General features: G+C 37.7%; 1 protein-coding gene across 1 annotated transcript in view; it reads left to right on the forward strand.

Moving 5' to 3' along the window:
• Positions 1-19,544, forward strand: part of ppm1ba (protein phosphatase, Mg2+/Mn2+ dependent, 1Ba) — a 27,460-nt gene extending 7,916 nt beyond the window's left edge. Inside the window, exons 2-6 of the mRNA XM_067386091.1 lie at positions 11,693-12,562; positions 12,664-12,781; positions 15,285-15,396; positions 15,652-15,709; positions 19,271-19,544. Of these exons, the coding sequence (XP_067242192.1) occupies positions 11,708-12,562; positions 12,664-12,781; positions 15,285-15,396; positions 15,652-15,709; positions 19,271-19,300 (1,173 nt within the window). The 5' untranslated portion in view covers positions 11,693-11,707 and the 3' untranslated portion in view covers positions 19,301-19,544. The remainder of the gene's footprint in view (positions 1-11,692; positions 12,563-12,663; positions 12,782-15,284; positions 15,397-15,651; positions 15,710-19,270) is intronic.
• Positions 19,545-19,752: the final 208 nt, after the last annotated feature.

Below are 19,752 nucleotides of genomic sequence, written 5' to 3' on the forward strand. Positions count from 1 at the left end.
TCAAATCCAATCAGTATAATCAAACACAGCTGGACTCAAATGAAGGTGTAGAACCATCTCAAGGATGATCAGAAGAAATTGACAGCACCTGAGTTAAATATGAGTGTCACAGCAAAGGGTCTGAATACTTAGGACCATGTGATTTATTTCAGTTTTACTTTTTTAATAAATCTGCAAAAATTTCAACAATTCTGTGTTTTTCTGTTAATATGGGGTGCTGTGTGTACATTAATGAGGAAAAAAAATGAACTTAAATGATTTTAGCAAATGGCTGCAATATAACAAAGAGTGAAAAATTTAAGGGGGTCTGAATACTTTCCGTACCCACTGTGTGTGTGTGTGTGTATATATATATATATATATATATATATAATATGCGATTGGTTGTCAGTTGCTGAGCGTCTAGTCATAACATTCTAACACTGCGTCATTTCACACTGTACAAGTTTGGCACCACAATGCGGAGTTAACATCGCAAAAGTGGTGCTAACCCTGCTCCGGAGCAGGGTTTCACAACCCCGGGTAAAAAGTGGTGCTAACCCCACATCTAAATTACAAGTGTGAAATGCTCCTTGACTTGGGGTTAAAAGCGGTGTTTAGAATGACGATAAGTGTTAAGCACAGTGTGAAAAGCCCTGTAGAAGAGTAAATAGAAGCATAAAGGAACGTTCGCTTTGACACGTCTTGTTTAAACGGCTTGGTAGTGGCTCTACAGAGACTTCAGAAGGATACCAGCATCAGGAACAAGTGTATGGTTTATTTTTAATGGGTTTGCGTTGGAGGATTATTCTTGCTCTGAGAATCTGACTGCCTATTATTTTGTAAACGAGGCACAGAGTAATACAGAGTTCCAAAGAAACTTTTGTTGACAGATGATGAATGACGGTTTTATATGGATAAAATTTTCAAAACACATTCGTGTTCAAAACGACTCGTGTGTAATAGCAAGTGGGCGTTGATACTGTTTCCTATGCAATGATGTTAGACATTCATAACATTGGCTGTTTACTGACAATCCTTACAAGAGCTGCCCTCAAGGAACATTTAAAATAATAAAAATATCCATATCATGACCCCTTTAAAACTTTATAGTTATAATTATTTTTATAGTTATCATCCTTGGTGTGAACTGCCCTTTAGCCTGATAGTTTTGGAAGCCTTTAAAGCCTTAAAAGTTTTGACAGTGTTTTTAAAATGGGGACCTTGGTCCAAATGTTATTTGTAAAAAAAAAAAAAATAAATAAATAAAAGCCAATTCAGTCCATTTCAAAAGCCAAAAAAACGCTGAGTCAAAGGATCGTCATTTTGTCATTGGTTGCAGGCACTTGTCTTGTTAGAGTCTTAAAATACATCTCAGAATACACCTCTGCTTGTTTGTGAATCAACTGTAATGATGCAGCTGCTCTTGTATTGATGTAATAAGTTTGTTTGTGCTTAGGGCTCTATAAACAAGGCAACACAAGGCCAGTGCAGCAGTTTACAACTCACTGCCCGTTTAGGGGCTGTGACATTTGATACACTGGCCTTTAAAGTTTCACATGCAAGGAGCACATGGTGTGCGTGAAGCCTAGCAATGGATATGTTCCCACGTTATTGTAATTGTCTCACAACTTTGTTCATTTCCAAACACTGCACTTTGCCAGCTGTTCCTAGTTTCCGTTCAATTAATAAAATTCAATGCTAGTTTTGTTTGTCGGCTATCTCACTGCACTTGCAATTCCAAGGGACTGGTCACAGGAAAGATGCACTGAAGTGCCTTGTTGAAGCTCTCTGTTACCATAGAAACCACTCTTAGCTGCCACTCCAGGCACTGTTGGCATGGAAACGGAACATATGACAGTGGTCCAATGGTTACATCATTGCAGTGCCATAGATCTCAGGAGTGTGTTGAACTGTTCTCTTCACTTTATTGGAATGTGGAAATCTTGAATGAGCAACCTGTCATCTGGACGTGTAACTCTTGAATGCAGGCCAACGTTAGGTCAGGTAAGGATCTTTTTATGGTCATAAACTGACTCACCATGTTAGCGAACGGAGCTGGTAATGTGGGATATTAATAGAATTCCTAGAGTCTGGCTGGCTAGGACTGCTTTAGATTCGTTCCTGCTTGATAAGAGGCGGTTATGAAAATGTATTCTGGGTGACAGCCTGAACTGCCTGGTCAGTGCTAGCTTTTTTTTTTTTTTTTAATCATTGGCCACAATGCCTTTTTCCAGTCTGTAATGAAGATGATATGATTCATAATGATGAAGGGGACGTGGGTGATGGATGAAAGTCACTGTTGGGCACAGGTGGTCTGAAATAGAGAGTCGATGAGGACCAGGTTGTTTTTCCTTTTGTTGGGTCCCAACATTGAAATACTCTTCAAAGGTCTAGCCCACTTCCTGTCTCTACAGGATGCGTTTTATTTGTTTGTTTTAGTGTTTTGGCACAATGTGCCCTCTGGATCCGCACACATTCATAGGCAATGAGTTATTATCATCTGGGCTCTTTTAGTTTACTGTGATGCTAAACAGAGCACATGATCAAAGCATGGCTAATGTGGAGTCAAGGCACAGGTGCTGGAAGATGTTTTCAATTAAACACTATCATTTATACAAGTGCATAAGAAAGTGGGCTTCTTTATTTATTTTTTAAATTACTCTTATGTAATATTTTATGGGTTAATCCATCTCAAGTGGTCCAAAGGAGATTGTTTGACTATTTTTGTTTTTTTGAGTGATTACCTCTGTGAATTGGTATTGCAAAACCACCAGTTTATTTTTATTTTACTTGTTTTAACCACAGCAAATGTCTTTGTCATCATGGCCCACAACTAATTTTGGTTATACAGGGCTGTGCGAAAACCTCAATATCTCAGCTCAGGAAGGTTGTAGTTTTTTGGAACAAAAACTGATCCTTAGAGCACATTTCAAGGTACATGTACTGTACATACAGAAAAAAAAACAACATTTTATGCATAAATTTTACACTCTTGTTTCTTAGACTTATCATTTAATGCCAAATGTAATGATCAAGATTTCTCAGGGGTTCCACATTTACGGTCACTTTTTTTAGTGGGTAACCAGTTAAGCAAGCACACTTGTAGAACAATTCAGGTTTAAGACTTCCATTAATTTGAGAGTGCAAGAAAGCGGCTTATTTATTTCCCTTAATTTTGGGTTGAATGACCATATTAGAGATACATGTGCGCTCTCATGGTGAAGATGGTCCTAGCTTCGGCTTCCCATTGATGAAAACTTGAGAGGTTGAGCCTTAGCTGAAGGATCTGGGTAAAAGGATGGGGGTTTGTATGCAATCCTATCTGAGTTTATTTATAGTGTTGTAGGCGTGAGGTGTGGCCAGCTCAGACATGCTGTTATGTGACATCATTGCATACTTGCAGCTTGCTGAGCAATAGCGGGGTCTCTTTGGTACAAACCAGTATCCCCTATGTTTGTCATCTAGACCCTTTTACACTTTGATCATGTGATAATCCTCTTAACTGGATCCAGAATTACATTTCGCAACACTGTGAAATAATGGTGAGTAGAAGAATTCATCAACATGTTCCCAGTGAGACCACAAATTAGCACATAAACCCCTTAAATGTGAAATCTTTATTTTTTGTACACATGAACACACTTTCACTGAATGATTTCCTGGAATCACCAACAGCAGCAGTTGGATGAACGGTTCCACCAAAATATTTTGAGGAAACTGTGGGAAAATCATTTGCGTGCCTAATTGCTTGAAATGTTTCTGTGGTTAGTTAGCTCGATTCTCCTTTGGCAGCTGTAGGACTTTTGCAGTCTTTACTGTCCTGATAAATGGAGATTTTACCAACGTCTACACGTTTTATATTGCGACTGGGATGACAGTGAATTGATTTTTAATTTACAATTCACCAGTTTTCTTATTTGTAAATATACATTTTTAATCTAGGAAACTTAATCTAGGGCAAAAAAATCTTTGAATTTATCTGATATTCTCTCACATATTAATTATAAGGGTCATTGAAGAATAAGGTTTTTAAAAGTGTAAAAAAACGATGGAGATATAATTTAATTATAATTTAATTTTTATTGAGTCTTAACAATGAAATTATGTGGTTTTTATAATCATTTAACACTGTTTTTGTAAAAAAATAGTTAAATATAGTTAAAAGAGAGTTAGTTACTTTGCTTCATGACCATGTGGTCCTTCGCAGGTGTCTGAATGATGTCACATCCTGTCACATGATATTGACCGGATGACTTGATCCAAAATGGTCCCTTTTATATTGGTTACTCCGAATGACATCAATGAAATTCATTTTCTCATAACAAAGCAATGACTTCTACACGTAATTTTAATACCATTTTGCACTATGTTGATGTTATATGATGTTATAAAATAATACCAGAATAAAAAAAATAAATACATTTATTACATTAAGATATTTTAATCACAAATGAAATGGCTGTATTGGCCTTTGGATGGTTAATCCGACTTACCTTTTGACACTTCAAATCTTTAAAATACCTTTCATATGTTGCAAAATATAATTAAAACCTTTTGGATTCAATAAAAGAGATCTAGTTGTGCTACCTTAAATACTTTGGATGTCATATCTTTGTTTTTTTTATTTTTTATTTTTTTGGACAAAAAAATGACCCATCATGTCATTGACCCATACATTTAAATTATGTATTCATTGTTAATCAGTTTATCCTGATGTTTTGCATTGTGACACATTAACATTGCAGTCTTTAAAAACAAACAAACAAAAAAAAAAAACGCGTCTTTCTCTAATTATTAATTGAGAGCTGTACTCCACAACAGAATCTATTCTTGTATGTTTGTAATGTTCTTACTGGGGCCAAAGCAGCTTACATCTGCTCTGAAAGTTGTAATCTGTATGTTCACAGGGGCAGCCTGTTTACCATTATACAGTCACTCTGTAAAATATTTTGATCAATAAGTCATGACAACATATGTTTTTACATTAACTCATCAGTATAAGTTGAGCAATTTTCATCTTTTTTTATAAGTTATACAAGATTCAAATAATTTAAGTCAGTTTAATATAATTTAAGTTGAAATGACTTAGCCAAGTTGATTGTAATTAAGGCCGCAACTGAACTTACATTTTATTTTATACTGCAGTGTTTCATGCCCTTTTTTACCACACCAAAATATAGTTTTTGCTTATTAAATTAAATTGAAAGTGAGTTGAATATGATGAGATGATAAAAATACTTAAATACAAACATGCAGTGCCACCAGTGTAGTCTGATTAAAATGGACTCTATAAAAATGAACTCTTCTTGAAATAAACTCATGAAGTCAAGGATTACTGGCTTGAATCAGTCTTACGAATCATTGAATGAACTCTGTGTACTGAATGTACTGCAAGCCCTTGCTTTGTCATTCCAGACTTAAATTAAACCAAGAGCTGTTACTTTGTTACGTGTTAAAGCTTGTGAGGTTTAAATCAATGAAAATACTTCTTATTCATTAGACAACATGTTGTTAAAGCTTTAACTATAAAATATTCTTTGCCTTGTTGGAAAAATAATACTTGCATGTTAGTTTGATTTAGTTTGGACCTGAATAGCTTATGCAGTAGTCAAATTTTCACAGTAAACTATTTGTCCCCATTTCGAATGGACTTGGAATTGTTATACATTTGTGTACTCATGTAATGTTTGCTGAGAATTGAAGCTGTAACCTGTGGACAAAAAGAGCTGTCGTGTGACTGATCTGGCAGGGTGGCTGACCTCCTTTCACCGTTGGCTGACTGTGAGCTCTGAGTTCCAGAACACTGCTAGCACTGTTGGATTAAACCTGTGATACAGAGGTCACCACGGCATGAGTAAATAGGGTCACTTTCACTCTACCCTGTAAATGGATCCTTGAGTTTGTCTCAATTTCACTGAATCTGACCAGTTTTTTAGTATGTGTGTTTTTGCATGGCTACATAGGTTCTGGATTGAGCTCTCATATAGATGTTACTCACCAAAGTAACTAGCTGCCTCATCTCCTCTAAAGACGATGGGAATTCTATTTTGATTTAAACATCAGATTTTGGATGCCCACTGTCTAGTGTGATTCATCTGTAAAGTAGAAATAGTCCAGACAGCTACATGTCACAGCTTGACTTTTGAGTCTTAAGAGGTAGTTTATCTGAGGAGAGCAAATCGTATTTTCCTGCTGGGTGAGAAGTTTAATCTCTACAATCACTTCAGTGGCAGTTACACTACTGGTGTTATGAACGAATAAGGCGATCACAGAAGAATGTTAACATGCAAGCAGTATGTCTATAAATCATTAGAAAGGTCTAATGATTTATTATCAAATATTATATTATTATGATAAAAATCTGTCTCAATAATTTCTTTATTTTTGTCAGAAAGTATACAAAATCAAAAATGGACTACATGTATTTAATATGAACTACGTGCCTCTTATGCATCCACTGTGGAAAAAAAAAAAAAAAAACCCTGTACACTTATGTATGTTAGAGAAAAACATATTGATTATATGTTTCCGTCAAAGTTCTTTAGAGAGGAATTATTTTTCCTATTTTTACCCTGAATAGGATTGAGTGAGCTTTACTTGGCGCTAAACATGTCTTTTTCATACTGGACGCCGGAGGGCGCCCTTGAGCAGATACTCCAAGTACTCCAAACATATGCAATATAACAAACGCTATTCCAGGAAATCCCCAATGGGCATCATGCTATGGTTGTGACTGAATAAAAATAAGGTAGAAACGCTTTGATTGATTTAAACATGAATAAAATAAACAGGCGACTACAACAATATATGGTTTATATGTTTTCTTCAAACCTTCTTGGGATATTTCCGTAATGATAAAGTATATAATCCAATGCTAGTCAAAATGCTATTTCAAACAGTCAACTGTACGTCAGTTCGTTTGGAGTAAAAACACATTAAATGTTGTCTTCTATTAGAAAAGAAGTTCATATATATATATATATATATGACAATCGCAAAGGCTGCGATTTTTAATTATATAAATATCTACACAGCGTGTTAGTGAAGAGCTGCTCTGTGATCAGTAGTAAATGACGCTCCATCTGAGAGCACTGCATTAGAAAAAAAAAGTAAAATATTATATATACAGTATATATATATATATATATATATATATATATATAAATATTTGACTTTTTTTTTTTTCTAATGCAGTGCTCTCAGATGGAGCGTCATTTACTACTGATCACAGAGCAGCTCTTCACTAACACGCTGTGTAGATATTTATATAATTAAAAATCGCAGCCTTTGCGATTGTCATAATCGCATAAAAGCCAAATCGCGATTTCGATTCAATTACGATTAATCGTACAGCCCTAGCGTGGACGGCATCTGAATTAGGCCTGTAGCGATAATTACTATATCGACTTATTATGCATGATGTAAAAATGAAATTTCACAAACATTTTAGCCTATCGTGCTTCCTGTTTCATCTCATCTGCTCTTTGAAGTCCTGTCCCTGTGTCGCTAGAGACTGTACTGTGAAGACGCCTGTGGGTGTTCCTAGTGTTGTCGCTCTGATGTTATTGGTAGACTGCACTGCACGTCTAGCCATAGCTTTAGAAAATGCAGTCACAAATTAAAAGTAGCATTATGCTGTTGCAGAGTGTTATATAAACTACAGCAGTGCTCAGTGTATTAAATCATTAACCAGATTAGTGATCGATCAATCAACAAATTAAACTCAGTAGTACTGCCAAAAATGACTAAAACTTCATTTGAATTTGATAATCGTTTATTCTTGTCCCTAATAATCAACTGCTCACTGCATCATAAAATTAAAAACACAACCATCAATGTGTTTCTCTGTCCTGTCTTGGCTCCACTCAAGATGGTGATGTGCGAGCTCCACTTCCAGTCTTCACTCCTGTTGTTTGTAGCTTGTGAAATTCGCTGCTCATTTGCACAAAGTTAAACTTTTCTTAACTTTACCGTGTGACTCTGGCAGTCTGAACGGGGCTTGAGACGCAGGCATGGTTCAGGCAGCTCCTCCACACACACTCGCACTCACACACCCACAGAGCGCAGGCAGCGGCAGGGGAACTGAGCATGTGCGATTACTTGCGTCTGTCTTTCAAGTCATATTTGTGAGGGGAAAAATTCTGTTTGGCATCAGTTGTCAGATAAAAAAAGGATATCTTTGTCGCAGTATCCTTTCAACATTTAAGGGGATTTCCCATGACTGGTCTCAGCCTTGTTCAATTGCATTTGCTCCATATGTCGGCACACTAACCACTAGGCTATCGGCGTCGACGTATTATAAACTGTTTAATGACTTGCTCATAAAGACAGTCCCTTGCCACCATCTACTGGCTTAACAATGCAACTGCACTGACTTACAGCCTGTCTAGTGTGTGCAGAAACATGCGCTAGTGCTGATACTTCTGAAATATCAGCACTTTTGTAAAGCCTCTTGTCCAATCAGATTTGAGAATTTAGAACTAGCTGTTATAAATATAATAGCCTAACATGTTTATTTATATAGAAAAATAGTAATATGGCGATCTTGAGAAATATCACTGCAAGGGAAATTCCTTCAACAGCCCTAGTCTGGATGTTTGTTAAAAGTATAACAAGCAAAGCTGTTTCCAACTTTTTTAAAGAACTTAAATCACGTTCAGTCTCTTGTACTTTACTTGTGGACAAGTGTGAGCATCAGCAGTGAAGGCCCCTCTATACAAATACATTTCGAACAAAATCAGGCCAAAATGAAGTTCGTTTTGTGTTCTTTTTGGAAGTTTGAAATGGCTTGCCAAAGCGAACTTTCAGGAAAAGTTCGCTCCAGCTGCAAAACACCTTCATACTACCACCAGTGATAACGTAACAGGAGGTGTGCGCTGAGGCTCCGCCTTCACTCGCGTGGGACGCGTCTTTGACTCATGTGTTTGAGTTCGTCGAGGTAAGAGTTCCGTGGGTGAAAACATGAGTTGCATCCCAAATGACGCACTATACACTATGCACTAGGGATGGGCATTTCAAGCAAAAATAATATTCGAAAATCGCACCCCTCCCCCGCACCCACGCATCAACACACAAACAGTGGGAGAGAGACCATTCACGCTTTCAATCTGTATGATATTGATAAACTGTTTAATTCATTGGAGAATATGCTGTCTTAACTCAAGCCATATAATGATTGTAATGTGCTAAAACATATTAATATGTTCGTTAATATAAGTGAAAGTAAAATCTGCATGGCCATTCATAACAGTGCGAAGCAGAGCGAGCGCTTTCAATTAATTCCTACGTTGAGCTTCCGGAGGAATAAACTGAAAACGCTCGCTCTCCGCCAGTGTGGACTATCAGTGTCGCTCGCTCGTGGCGTTCGCCTCGCTTTTGTCCAGTCTGGCTCCTTTTTGTGGACACGCACCATGAATGACTGAGGGGATTTTACTTTCACTTTCAAATTAGCGCCAATTCGGGAGCGGTGACAAGTTATGATGACGATGATGTTCCTGAACACCGGCAACACCGACTATCGCAGCAAGCTTACCTCAAGCCATATTGATTTTAGTCTGCCCAAACTCGTTATATCATTGTGAGCAGCCTGAATGACGGCACGTGTGTCGTGTGAACACTGATTTTAACGTCTCAGTTATATGCCACGCTTGTCTATGTTCTGCTGTTAACAGCTTTTTAGGTGCGTTATTGGCAGCGCGCGCGCCTCCCTCTGGTTACATGAACGTGTCACCATTGGAAACATGAGGATTTTTTTAAGACGACAATCGCACAACCTATTCGATATTCTATAATCGACTAATCGAATATTCGAAAATCGTGACACATCCCTACTATGCACTTATACACTATGTACTTGTGCACTATGCACTCATCCATGTAGTGCGTGAATTGTATAAGGTTATTTTGTCATTTAACAACGGAGTCTGATCCTCCCTTCTCCTCCATTATGTAATGAAAGCTGTGACAGTTAAGTGCATGAAGTGTCCAACATTCCACACTTCGTTTTTTTTCCCGTTAATTTAGTGCATCATCCGGGTATTTAAAGTGCACTTTTTCTTTTTGGAATTTTCAGTGTGAACGCACTACTGCACTATTTGTACTTAAAAACGTCATAGAATAGTGCACAAGTACGCGAATTGGGACGCACAAATGAACACACTGGATAGCTGCTTTATAGTACAAAATGAAGTTGTGCTTGTAAAAAATGTAGGCACTAACACTTTTTCATGTTTTTGATACTGTAAAGCTGCTTGATTTTAAACAATCTATTGAATAAAGTGCTTTATGAAGACGTGACGTGACTGGAGTGCTAATTTGCAGAGCTTGTGCTAACATGCTAATGTTATTATGATCGGACGCTTTTCTTACATTTTCTATAATAAATGCTTGGTGTTTTTTCATGTTTGTTGTGTTTATTTTGTTACTGAGAAGAAAGTGCACGGCATACATTTACATATTCATCTAAAAGTCGATCACAGCAGTGTGGGCGGCGTCAGATGTTTGATTACAGTATATCGCTGGTCACGCATTTCGAACCTCATTTTACCCCTAAACGAAGAACGAAAAAGAACTTCGTTTGAAGTATAAGTTCCTTAAGTTCCTGGCTGCAATTCACTTAATGGCCGCCAGTGTCGCTAATAACAAGGGTTTCTGAATTCTATACATAACCCCTTTAAATATTGTTTGAAATGTTCTGATTCTTTGTTTTTTCCCCCTAGATATTATTTTCACTTTTCAGTTTAAAACAATCTTTTGTCTTTTAAACCTATTTTTGTAATGTAATTCAATAACGTGATACTTTGAATTTGATCAACTTTTTACTGTATATGCATGTTTATGTGCAGTCAGTGCAGACAAAACAATGGAATGTTGTTGACTATTTGTCAGGGTTATTTTGTGGCTCCCAGTCTTTCTCTCTCATCACATACAGTTCAGTCAGCTAAAAATGTGTAAGGCATAATGTACAGTCAGCCGGTCATTATCAAAAAATAAACCCTCATCGGGTGGTCAGGAAGCTAATGTGAAGCTGTGGGGTTTACTTTTTACCATTTTGCAATAATGTCCAGATGAGATGACTACATTATCCACCTTACTACACTTCTACGGAGCAAATAAATGCACAAGAAATATTGTACAGTGTGTAAAATGGGTCAAATATACAGTTTAACTCTATACAAAAATATTTGAGTGAAGCAGCACTGCTCTTACAGAGCCGTGTAATATGTATTTTTCGGTGGCTAACACTTGAATAGCAGTTCAGGTTACACTGCTATAGCAGTAAAGCAGCCCTGCATAGGCAATTGGATTATCTGGGCTGCAGTTTGTTGATTTTCAGAAGCTACGCCCACTCTGTGGCTTCAGGGCCAAGAATCTCTACATGTTTATTTCACTCAAAGTTTGTTGTTAATAGAAATCCGTCTATTGAGCACTAAGACTAAACCTTCCACATTTGTGTTCAATCAGCAGTGGGTGTTTTTGGACCGTATGTGCTGGGTTTTTTCTCTTCTAATTTTAATCTTCATGTCTGAAGCAGCTCTATTGGTGTGGCGTTACAGTGTTGATGCAGTGTGAGGGGATGCTTAATGTTAGCTTATGCATTTAAGCTGTAGATATCATATGTTTCTTTTGTCCTGCGCTTCCCATGTCTTTTTCATACTGTCTTCAGTGTTTGCTGTCTACCTACTCAATGGATGTTTCTCTGTCTCTGCAGACTGTGGCCTGAGCCATGGGGGCGTTCCTGGATAAGCCCAAAACTGAGAAGCATAATGCTCATGGAGAGGGGAACGGCCTGCGTTTTGGCCTCAGCAGCATGCAGGGATGGAGGGTGGAGATGGAGGATGCGCACACCGCAGCTGTAGGTCTGCCGCACGGTCTGGACGACTGGTCCTTCTTTGCAGTCTACGACGGTCATGCTGGTTCACGTGTTGCTAACTACTGCTCTAAACACCTGTTGGAACATATCGTCGCCGCGGGGTCGGCAGATGAACTGCGGAAGGCCGGCGCTCCGGCTCCTGAGACTCCAGCCATAGACGCGGTCAAGAGGGGTATCCGTGCTGGCTTCTTGAGGATCGACGAGCACATGCGCAGTTTCACAGACCTGCGGAACGGCATGGATCGCAGCGGCTCCACAGCGGTGGCTGTGCTACTCTCTCCGGAACATCTTTACTTCATTAATTGCGGGGACTCTCGTGCCCTTCTTTGCCGCAACGCGCACGTCTGCTTCTCCACGCTGGACCATAAGCCCTGCGACCCACGGGAGAAGGAGCGTATACAGAATGCAGGTGGCTCTGTGATGATCCAGAGGGTTAACGGATCGCTGGCTGTATCCCGAGCACTGGGTGACTATGACTACAAGTGTGTAGAGGGCAAGGGTCCCACAGAGCAGCTTGTGTCTCCAGAGCCTGAAGTATTCGAGATTGCTCGGTCAGATGCGGAGGATGAATTTGTGGTGCTGGCATGTGATGGTATCTGGGATGTGATGAGCAACGAGGAGCTTTGTGCCTTTGTGCGATCGAGGCTGGAGGTGACGGACGACCTGGAGAGAGTGTGCAATGAGGTCGTGGATACTTGTCTACACAAGGTACAGTTCTCTCACTTGTGTGACAGCTTCTTATGTAGCATGAATGTTTTATTCTCAAGTGAGATTATTTTCTTTTTTCTTCTTTCTTCTTTCTCCTTCAGGGAAGTCGAGATAATATGAGTGTTGTATTAGTCTGTTTGCCAAATGCACCCCAGGTGTCAGAGGAGGCGGTAAAGAGAGATGCCGAGTTGGACAAGTACCTTGAATCACGTGTGGAAGGTGAGAAACAGAAGAGCTCATTGGTTCCTCAACACGATACCTATTTTGTCCACTGCAGTTTGAGAGCATTCATACATCTCATCATACGTCTTCCACCAGTGGAGCCATATTCACGAACAAATAGCTCAATATCCAGTGCTTCCCACACATAGACTTTACTTAGGTGGGCCGCCCACGTATAATAATGGCCGCCCAAGTATATTTGGAGACACATTTTTGCTTTTATTATTATTTTTATCCTCTTTTATATCCACGATAATGAAACCATCCGCGATCCAATAACTAGTCATTTCGTACCTGCTCGTTATGTGTGCATCAGAACTGTTTACTTCTGCTAACATTCCCACGTGCGCTGCATTCGTTCTACAAGCTCGCACAACAGCGCTTCAGACTGCTTCAAAGTGATTCTCAATCAATGAAAAGCTCAGATTTATGCCAAGCCATTGCTAATGAACTCAAGTTGATGAATTATTACAAAGTCTACTTCATGGCCTTTATATAAAATGTTTTAGACGATTGTAAGAATCTGAAGGATCATCCTGCAATAGTACAGACATTTCAAAATAAGAGTCCCGGTGTATTTCTGGCTTGTTTATAATTAAAAGTCACACGCTAAGTTTTTTTCTTTTTCTTTTGGGCATTATTGGTATTTTGGTTACACAATAAATTGTATTTAATTTGATTTCCATTTAATTCATAATAAATTATTGTAGTCTTCTCCACAGGAAGAAAAGACTAAGAACATTATTTGACACATATATTATAAATTTTACTAGTAAAATCTGTGTCCCATTCATTGAGACAGACACTATATGACAGCAAGAACATAGGAAAAGGTGAACCATTTAAATGCTGTAATTTTGCATAATTTACAATGCATAATAATGCATAATATTAATATGTAATTAAATGTCATATGCTATGTAATTAAAATTAATTTCAATAAATAAAAATACTGTTAAAAATCACACATTATTTGTCTGTCACATGTAGTAGACCATTTTTGTGCCGTGGGTAATGGGAGGATTTTTCGCCCGGCTACATTTCAAACCTGTGGGAAGCACTGATATCAATATGAAACATGTTTGAAACACTGCCCTCTATAATTTATAGCATAACAGAAGAGCAAAATGTACCAAAATATAGCCAAATAAATCTGAATTGAATCAAGAGCTTGTGAAACTGAATCAAATTGGTAATTCTATATTGAAATTCCTAAATTATATACAGTGAAGGTTGTTGTCTTGCCAAGAGCAGTCGGTGCTTTTCTCTGAGTTAGTTTTGAGGAAAGGTCAAGCATTTTTGTTTGCAGATGCCACTTGCTTTGAGATATTTTGCGTTTCCAAATATTTGAGGCCACTGTATAACAGTCCAGATTAATTCATTTCAGAATATATGCATTTTATTAAAGAGAAATGTCCTCTTCCCCCACACTTTTTCACTTGTGATCTTGAACATACTATCCTGTCTCCACCCCCTTTCATCTTCCTCTTTTTCTAGTTTAATATCTCTGATAGCCTGACCCCATTTCTTTTTACTTTTTTCTTTTCCACTGGACTTTCTTTCTGTATTGGACATTGGACATATTCTTGCACGTGGTTGTTAGTTTTGTAGGGTTTTGGAGGTTATGTAAACTCTTGGCTTTGAGTTTTGGGCAAAGGTTGGGGTAACGTTGTTGTAATGTTTGGCTGGGTGCTGAGAGGGCCTGAGGGAGTCGTGCTCTGGTGAGGAATGTGCTGGCTGAACATCTAACTGGCAACAGGCCTAGAGCCGCCCAGAGCAGCCCAACTGGGCCACAGGCTTTCCTTCTAGAGTCTCACTCTTGTCTCTCAGTGTCTCTGTTGTTTCTTTCCTTATTTCTTTTTTTTCTATGTCCTTCTCTCATTTCTCTTTTTCCAAAAAATCAAAACAAAAAATGGATAGCACCAATGCTCTACACTAGTATCCATAATGCATTGCTCATTTCTCTGTACACTTCGTTCTCTGTTTATTTATTAGGCAAATAACAAACTGAAACAACTAAATAGTCTTTATTCACACATAAAATTATATATTTTATTCTTGTTTTGTATGGCATCCATTGGCCTTGATAACAGCTTTGATTTTATGTACTTTTCCACAGTCTCTGTTGTTATTGACTTCCAAATAGTTTCTAGTTGTTACTAAAGACTTGCTTTTGATTAAACTTTTGTGCGATCTATTTTTGAATCCATTAAATCCCAACAATGATTATATTTTAGCATTCGAAACACTACTGTGACTAAAGATCTTACACATACTGGTGTGTATTGACCATTACAGAAACATAAAAAAAAAAAGATTTTGGTAATCACCAATACTGTTCGTTTAGAGCAGTTGTGGCACAAACCTTACACTGGATGGTGTTCTAATAAATTGTACATGAAGTCCTATATATTCATTGTAGTGTTCCATTGACTGGAACAGTCAAATAAATATTTAGCAAGCTTTAACCTGTGGTTTATCCTTTCTGTTTCTTAATCAGAGCTCATAGAGAAATCAGGGGAAGAAGGTGTGCCTGAGCTGGTGCATGTCATGAGCACCCTGTCCCAAGAAAGCATCCCTAATCTCCCACCAGGGGGCGGCCTTGCCAGCAAGTAAGTAAATATCACGGTTACAAACCACACAGAGGTTCACACCTGCACAAACACGTTTACAGGACACAGAGTTATGTGCCTAATGTTAAAGGATTTGGAGTGCTAACACAACATTTGCAGGATCAATAAGTAGGCTTGACCCAGAATACAGCTTGACTCTTGCTCTATAACTTGTATACCCTGTCTGTACCCAAATTTTTTTTGCATTTTATTTTTCTAATACGTCGTCTGCTTTTTATTTTTATTTTTTTGCAGGCACAGTGTTATTGAAGCGGTGTATAACCGGTTGAACCCCCAAAGAGAAGAGGATGGTGTGAGTATGAATAGAGTCTGGCTTTTTAAAGGTCTAGAACCTCCCGGTGTGTTCACAGCTGTACATTTAGCCCCTGGTCTTACCATTAAAAAGGTAGACGAGTAGAAATGTTACCTTCCCCCTTGACCTTTGGATTCATCTCATCATGAGACGTTGCCTTGTTCTGCACCTCCCTCACTGGACCCATTTTTACCTGGTCTTAACAACCTTCAACCAAAAGTTCACTCAGTGTTACTAACTCTCCTCAGAGTATTTGCTCTCTCCTTCCCACTCGCCTGTTCGCAATTTATTTACTGCAGAGTGTAAAACATCCTGCTCAATTCACAGCTGTAATGAGCTCATTCAAATGATCCTCTGGCCCAAAGCACAGCGGTTGAGATCACCATATCACAAACACTCCTTACATCCCATCAAGGAGATGAACTGAGAATTATAAGCTTGTAAGCATGATGAATCAGACATGATTAGTAACCTAATAAGTATGTTATTTTAATAGCTTATAAATAGGTTTGCTAATATGCCATTATGAACTCTTCAGCCATGTCTCATGATGATGATGATGATGTCACTACACTAACGTGTCATCTGGCGAAGCTGCACTGGAAATTGCATGTTGTAAAGCCTGCAGTTGTATATCTGTCTTGTTGTTTGTGTGTGTGTGAGGCAAACACCTCCAGGAGAATGTGTTTTAGTATGTATTTAGTGTGACACATTCTCAAGTATTGGTCTGGACACTATTGGTGTTTTGATCCAAGTGTGTTTCTCCTACTGGACATCCAAAATACATGGTGTGTGTGTGTGTGTGAGAGAGAGAGAGAGAGAGAGAGAGAGAGAGAGCGATAGATGGATGGATGGAGTTCTCTATGCTCTTGGACTCTCATTAGGGTTGTCATGATACCAAAATTTTAGTAGTTGATAACAATGCCTGTCAGATTTCAGGATTCTTGATAGATTTTCGATACCACAGAAACAACTAATCTATTGAACACAATTACCATTCAAAAGTTTTTTTTTTTTTTTTTTTTAAAGTGTGACAGTAAAGACATTTTATAATGTTACAAATAATTTGTTTAAAATAAATGCTATTCTTTTGAACTTGCTGTTCACCAAAGAGTCCAGAAAAAATGTCCCAGTTTCCCCCCCCAAAAAAAGAAAGTTAAGTGGAACTGTTTTCAACATTGATAATAATCAGAAATGTTCTTTAGGATCAAATCAGAATTTTAGAATGAATTTTAGACTGAAATAAAGGCTGCTGAAAATTCAGCTTTCCTTGACAGGAGTAATTTTTAAAATAAACTATTTTAAATTGTAATAATATTTCAGAATATTTTTTTTTCTATATTTTTCATCAAATAGTTTAAGCCTTGAGCATCAGTGACTTTTGCAAAAACATTAAAAATATCGGTAACACTTTACAGTTTGGTTCATTAGTTAAACGTTAGTTCATGTATTAACTAACATGAACTAACCATGAGCAATACATTTGTTACTGTATTTACTAATCTTCGTTAACATTAGTTAATGAAAATAGATGTTTATTGTTTGTTCATGTTAGTTCAAAGTGCATTAACTAATGTTAACAAGATTTTAATAATGTATTAGTAAATGTTGAAATTAAGTGTTACCAAAATATCTTACCAACCCCAAACTTTTGTTTTCAAGTACAGTTCAAAAGTATTTTTCAAGTAATTATTCAAGTTAACATTAATAAAGCTGATTATTAACAAAACAATGTTCCTGTCAGTACTGTTTTGATTAATTTTATTATAATAGAAATCAGCAGTACTATTAGACAGCATTTACATAGGTTTTAAATTTTAGTATCAATTTGGTACTTTTGACATCCCTAGGCCTCATCAGCTAGAGATGTTTTGTTAGCTTGTTGTGAGGAGTAGTCTAGTTCCTTGTGTTTCTCAGTAATAATGTTTTTCACAGCCAGATGAACATTTAGCAATCATATTCTTGATCAAATGGATGTAGTTTACACACACAAACATAAAGTATTCATATCCAGAGCACACCTAGTTTGAGGCACATTAAGAGGTAATACACATTAACAGAACTAATGATGTATATGTTCACCCTTTGATTAATGCAGCCCACCTGTTTCATTTGGTAAGTTGATTACTAATTGATACTAATGATTTCTGCAGAAAGAGCAACTTTCTGCAGAAGAGTTTGTTTGAAAATTGTGACAGAACCTCACTCCACCCCACTGATTTTATGAATGCATTGATGGTTGAGGTGGGAATTTTCCATTTATTTTATTGCTGGTTTGCTGATATCTGTGTTAGTTGTATGCAGTTTGCAGTGTGACCAAACTCTCAAAGTAGTACGATATTGCACTTTACCTGTTAAATATTCAAGCCCTGTAGATAATCCACTTAGTGTTTTACATTACCAAAGCAAAAGTGTTCCTGTCAATGAATGCAGATGACTTGTTTAACTTGGATTTCATTTCAAGTCCTGCACATGTATGATCTGTGGCATGAAATGGCTTACCTAGATGTGTTCTTGAAAAGTAATAATTTAAGAGAACAGAAATATCATTCACTAATCTCTAATCGGCCATTATACAAGGGTCTGGATCAATTTTTCCACAGTCTTTCACGTTGATGCTTTGCACATGCATCCTTTTCTCTGTGATGCAGATGTGTATCTTTGGCTTCTGAGAAGAGCTGAAAATATCACAGTAGAGGAAGAAACATCAAAATAAAATCTGATTATCCCAGTAATTTATTTTTTGCCTCATGTCTGTGCCTTGTACAACACAGTTAATTCTTTGATCTTGCAGTGTAGAAATGATTAGATCACAGGTTTCCCACTCATACAAATTAAATATTAGACAAGGAAACAAGAACTTGGCAATTCTAGTTTCAAGGTTCAGTATTGACAGTAAAGTTTGTAGTGGAATATGGGAGACCAGGGCCAAGTCGCCCTTCGCCAGGAGTTTGATTGACAGGCAATCTTACCAATCATAAAACAGAATCCAATATTTTGTCCGACAAACAAACAAGACAGAAGTTAGTAGACTTGAGTTTGAAAAATTGTGTGTATTGACGTCTTTCCGCGGTTAAAACGGCATACCTTCTGGTGTTCATGTTTATTTTGTGCTGTAACTAGTAGGATGACATGATTTGTTCCTGTGCCGCTTGAACTGAGGTGCTACAGCGATCTGTCACGAGACTCACGACACATTAAATAGCCCAAAAAAATGTATTTGAATTTCTTAAATAATGACGATTTGAAAGCTGAGACTTTGTTTCATACCAAAAGTAACCTGCTCTGTCTGTCGCCGCGTTTTCTGTGTCCTCTTTGCTCTACGATGTATTTTTCATTTAATTGTATAATTGTATTTTATTTAACTATCCCAATCACTGTTACATTTGATGGTTACATTCTAACTTCCTGTATTAGATTCAATATTATGATGTAGCCTTTCTCATTACTTTTAGTAAATGTTTTCATAACCGAAGATTGCAGGTATATTTGGTTGATTCTGGTAATGCTGATTTGATGCCTTTGCCAACTGATGTTTTTTTCCGTGTGGTTTCTCTGCAGAGCGGCGCTGACCTTGAGGACCCGTGGTAGTCGTCCCACCTGAGGGAAGAGCCCCTTTTCTACACAAGACATCAGTTTCTTTTGTTCCAGTGAAACCAAGAGATTCAACGGACAGTCTTTCAAGAGTCACAACACAACGGAAACACAGTACAACCAAAAGCATTACAAACACTTTTTTTCTAATACATGAGGGAAAGAATGGAGTTCCAGTTTTAAAAAAAAAAAACAAAAATAACAAAATACACATCATACAATAAAAAACTTTTTCTCACTTTTTTTGTGGTGGCTGTGGGTGTTAATTTTGAAACCAAGGATGTTTTGCGGGATGGACCCATGTACGTGCTGTGGTGCCTTTTCCAGTCGGCTGCAAATTCGAGTGAGGTTTGCTAATGCCAGATGCCCTAAGTCCAGGATACAATTGATAAACTTGGCTACGTGAGACCACTGCAGCCCCTGGTATGGGGTTATGGATCATCACTGGG

The sequence above is a fragment of the Chanodichthys erythropterus genome, chromosome 5 (assembly GCF_024489055.1).
Source record: "Chanodichthys erythropterus isolate Z2021 chromosome 5, ASM2448905v1, whole genome shotgun sequence".
Classification (NCBI taxonomy): Eukaryota; Metazoa; Chordata; class Actinopteri; order Cypriniformes; family Xenocyprididae; genus Chanodichthys; species Chanodichthys erythropterus.